The sequence below is a fragment of the Cetorhinus maximus genome, chromosome 12 (assembly GCF_964194155.1).
Source record: "Cetorhinus maximus chromosome 12, sCetMax3.hap1.1, whole genome shotgun sequence".
NCBI lineage: Eukaryota > Metazoa > Chordata > Chondrichthyes > Lamniformes > Cetorhinidae > Cetorhinus > Cetorhinus maximus.
In genome coordinates this window covers 64,765,021-64,769,390 of record NC_135890.1, presented here as the reverse complement: position 1 = coordinate 64,769,390, position 4,370 = coordinate 64,765,021, and the positions used below count along the sequence as shown (strand labels likewise).

Sequence of the window (4,370 nt, the reverse complement as noted above, 5' to 3'; positions counted from 1 at the left end):
CCTCCCCAAATTAAGTGATATCTTTCACCACTCGCCTTGTCATGACCAACTCGGTGGCACTATGGCACTCATTACCAAATCACACCTTGACCTGGCCCCACTCCTCTGGCACTTTCTCCTCTTTTGAGCATCTGATCTTGTTCCATCTCGTCACCCTCTACCATCCACCCAAGATTGATAAAAATTCTCACCGAGGCATCTTCATTGCTTTCCTTCCTCAGTCTCTGCAACAAATAACATCTCATCCTCAGTAATTTCAACCTCTTTCTCAACTCAACATGTTCTCTCTCCTCTTGAGTTCATTGTCTTCTTATTCTCTCTAAATCTCTCTCCCCATATAAATTTCCCAACCCATATTTCACCCCCTTGACCTCGTCATTTCACGATCGTGCTATTCTCATCATATCAATCACAGATAAAATCATCTCTGATCACCTGCTTGTATCATTCACCACCCACATCCCCCTTCCACACCCCAACCCTACCACCTTCTGTATCTGTGTCTGGAAAATACTATCCCCTAATAGACTTAAAATTGCACTGTCAAAATCCCAACTGTTTAGCCTTAAGGCTTTCTTGACTCCTCCACTATTGTTAAATTATCAGACTGCTTATTCGAAATCCACAACTGGATGGGAAGTTTCCTCCAATCAAATATTGGGACAACCAAAGCCTGTTCCCTGGCTACCAACTCGAATCTTCTTCCTGGCAACTGTCTGAGGCTAAACTAGGCTGTCCAAAGCCTTGAGGTCATAAGTGACACCAAGGGGAGTTTCCAACCTCATATCCACATCTTCAGTGAGATTGTGTATTTCTACTTCCATAACACTCCCCTTAACATGGTCTTACTTCATCTCATTTGCTGGAGAAAACCACATTCATGCCTTTGACCTGACTATTTCACACTCTAGTCTCCATAAAATTGAGGTAATTCGAAACACTGCTGCCCTTGTCCTCATTCACAAAAAGTCCCATTCACCCATTACCCTTGCTCCCAATGAAGCAACAGCTTGATTTGAAAATTCTCATCCTTGTTTTCAACTTCCTCCATGCCCTCACTCCTCCCTACCTCTGTAATCTCCTCCCATCCCCACAACCCTCTGCTCTATAATGGTGACTGTGTCTTCAGCTACCTAGGCCCTAAGCTCTGGTATTCCCTCGCCGCCTCTCTACCTCCCTTTCTTCCTTTATGAAACTCCTCAAAACCTACTTCTCTGGCCAAGTTTTTGGCCTTTTGCCCTAATATCATGTTGTGGTTTGGTGCCAAGTTTTGCTTTATAACACTCCTTTGAAACGCCTGGGCGTTTTATTACATTAAAGGCACTATACAAATATAAGTTATTGTTTTTAAAGGATTGTTTCACAGATGCACAACTTGTCTGCGACTGCGTGTGTGTGTGTGGCTTGCCCAATGGCCATAATTTTGGTTACCTTGCAAAAAGCACTGCTAAATGAAAATTAAGCACTGTGATTTGAAGTAGATGAACAGAACGCAGCCAAGACTAGAAACAGACAAAATATTCAAAATCAATAATCCATGGACTGGTAATTATGGCAATCATAAAAATATGTAACGTGGAAAAAATATACATTACATTTTAAAATATATATCATTAATGAAAAGACAGTTCAAACTTTTTCTGGGATGAGGAAAGGACGTCATCAACTTTTACTAGGTTTGTACAACTTGAGAAAAACACAATGCACATTAAAAGACCACGCCCTGGTGTAAAAGCTCAGAAACACATACCCTCAATGTAACCTCACACTGCCAACTCAATTTGTAAACATTTACACTGTAGCAGGAATGACAGCTTCCTGTGCACGTCTTTCCAATATGAGCGTAGCAAATGCAATCCTTGGGAAAGGATTGTGCCTGCATAACTGACAAACGCACTATAGAAAAGGTAATTAATGGTCTACAGGAAAAGCAGTTTTACAGCCACATCTGCTCCTTCAATTATACAATTATAACATTTTTACGTTAATCATACATATTGGAGAATACCTAGACTTACATTTTACTTGGTGTTTCTTTCATATAAACATATCATTGGCAAGATTTGAATTCAGTGATCAGCACCTCAACAGCTCATATTAATCTGCAAAAAGACCCCACGAGTTATAATTGAATAATTGAACTAATGGATTAGACCCTAATCTTTCATCTAGTTACACAAATTATAATTTGTGTTATACAGTATGGTTTCCAAGATATTTTTCAAACTTGCTCATATCTTGCTTTGGATACAGACTGTGGAGGCAAAAGTGAAATAGTTAGAAGAGTTCCTACGCTAACAAACGAGCCTGCAACACTTCGAAAAACAGGAACTGCGTATGGAACCAGCAACCTACTATATGCTACCCAGTGGTGAAGGAGTACAAGCTGCTTATACCTCAATAGTTTTTTTTTGTCATCTCTACTCTCAAGCTTCTCAGAAAACAGATTGAATAATTGAAAAGTTGGTTACCTGGGTCTCCATGGAAACTGTCCTCTTGAGTACTCCTCTGAGCAAGGTCAGCTTCAGTAGCCCAAATTTGTCCTGGTTTCCTGAGACCAACTATCATTGCTTCCTGTACAGTAACTTGGTGCTTGTGTCTCTTTTGTGACTGCGGGGTGGGTGGACTGCTACTATCAAATGATTGTTGAGAGTTCTGAGAGGGAGACCGACTTTTTTCTCTAAAAGTACGATAGGTGGTGGGGCTAGGAGAAACGTGACTTGACTGTCCAGAAGAAAAATCATCCTCACTCGAAGTTAAGTTTTCATTCGAACTGCAGTCTGGAGTATACCCTCCACCAACATCATCAGCACCAGGTGAATAGGACCTCCGAGGCCATGTTAGATGTTTCTCGTGATCTGTAGTGCTCTGGAGTCTTCCACAGAGACTGACACCACTGGCTTTACCATCACTATCTTGCATCATTCCACCAATGTAAATGCTTTCATATGGTTGGAATTCTTGCTGCCAAGGTACCTTATCTGGTTTGCCTCCATTGGCAGTGGCACGGATAAGATTATCCTTCAAGAATCTGGGATTCAGATCCATGTCATCATACTCTGGGTCATAACCAGAGCTGTTGTCTGTTGACCTACCTCTGTACACAGGCTTTCGGTACTCCGCTGATCCCCCAGTACCAGGGAAAGAGTGCAACGACCTCTTCCGTTCCATCTGCATGGCTTGACTCCCAATTGTACTGATCTTGTCAGAAACCTCCTTGTCATTGACTTTCACCAACCCTTTCTCATGGTGGTACTCTACATTGACATACAGAGGCTTCTCCATACCTTTCCCATCCCCAGCAGAGTGGGAATTCGTTCTTTTGATTCTTTCGAAATTGGACCTCAAAGCAGCCACACTTGTGCCAACTGCGGCTTTATCCTTCCTCTCTATCTGCTCACCATCTTGGCCAAAACCTCGGCCTGTATCCCTCTCTGGCGTTACCATCCCCCTCCTCATTGAGGATGCCCTCTGCCTGGTTGGCGAGCTTTCCATCTCAATCCTGGTGTCCACCAGCCCCTCCTCTCCCCCTGGCTGCCTCTTTGAATTGTCCTCCCCAGGGTGGTACATGGTTTTCTCTCCTCCTCCTTCCCCTTCATCAGGGGCAGGGTGTTGATGTAAGTGGTCCTGAGGCTTCTCGCTGTCCTGTTCCCCCAGCACCGAAGACTTCCTGAAGCCCCATCTTTGCTTGTCATAGCTCTTCTTCTCCTTGGCGAGCAGCGTCTGTAGGTAGATCATGCGGAACCGCTCCTTGTTTACCTCCAGCTCCAGTTTCCGAATGCTGCATTTACAGCTCTCCAGCTCCTGCTCAATGTCGCCGACGCTCCTCAGCTCCATCTTGGGCGGCTCGGACTCGGGGAACTGAGCCTTCCAGGCTTCCACGAATCCCACCGGCTCCACCATTTTCATCGCACGGGAACGGCCAAACAACGGGAGCAAAGGCGAACCATCCACAGCTGGAACAATGAGACCGTCTACCAGGCTGAGCTACTGTCTACCAGGCTGGGCTGAGCTGAGCTGCTCGCCCTCCCCCCACTCCCGCTAGCGCGCGCTGCCGCTCACCGTTACCGCTGACGGTTGGCAGCCGCTCGCGCCGCGCCTCACACCCATTTTCCTCGCGGGACAAACAAAGCGCCGCCCCCTCCCTCGCGGAAAGGCAGCCTTTGATTGATGCCACCAACAACCAATCAGAGCCACAGAACTCACTTCAACCCCGCCCTCCCACCCCAGCCCTTTAAAAGGGAGCTGCTGCTCCAGGCCTGGCTCGGCCTGGGATACTGGCCGCTCTTTTTTGCTATCTGGGTAATGTTGGTTTCTGAAGATACTGATTCTCGTCGGGGTCCGGTGTGCAATGGAAGCCTTTCAGTAGC

At 45.7% G+C, this 4,370-nt stretch overlaps 1 protein-coding gene across 2 annotated transcripts in view; it reads right to left on the bottom strand.

Moving 5' to 3' along the window:
* LOC144687520 (breakpoint cluster region protein) overlaps nt 1–4,154 on the bottom strand; it is a 598,462-nt gene extending 594,308 nt beyond the window's left edge. The window contains exon 1 of one of the 2 annotated variants that reach the window (XM_078553762.1): nt 2,472–4,154. In XM_078553762.1, the coding sequence (XP_078409888.1) occupies nt 2,472–3,909 (1,438 nt within the window). In that variant the 5' untranslated portion in view covers nt 3,910–4,154. The remainder of the gene's footprint in view (nt 1–2,471) is intronic. The other variant, XM_078553761.1, reaches the window with a different exon arrangement.
* Nucleotides 4,155–4,370: the final 216 nt, after the last annotated feature.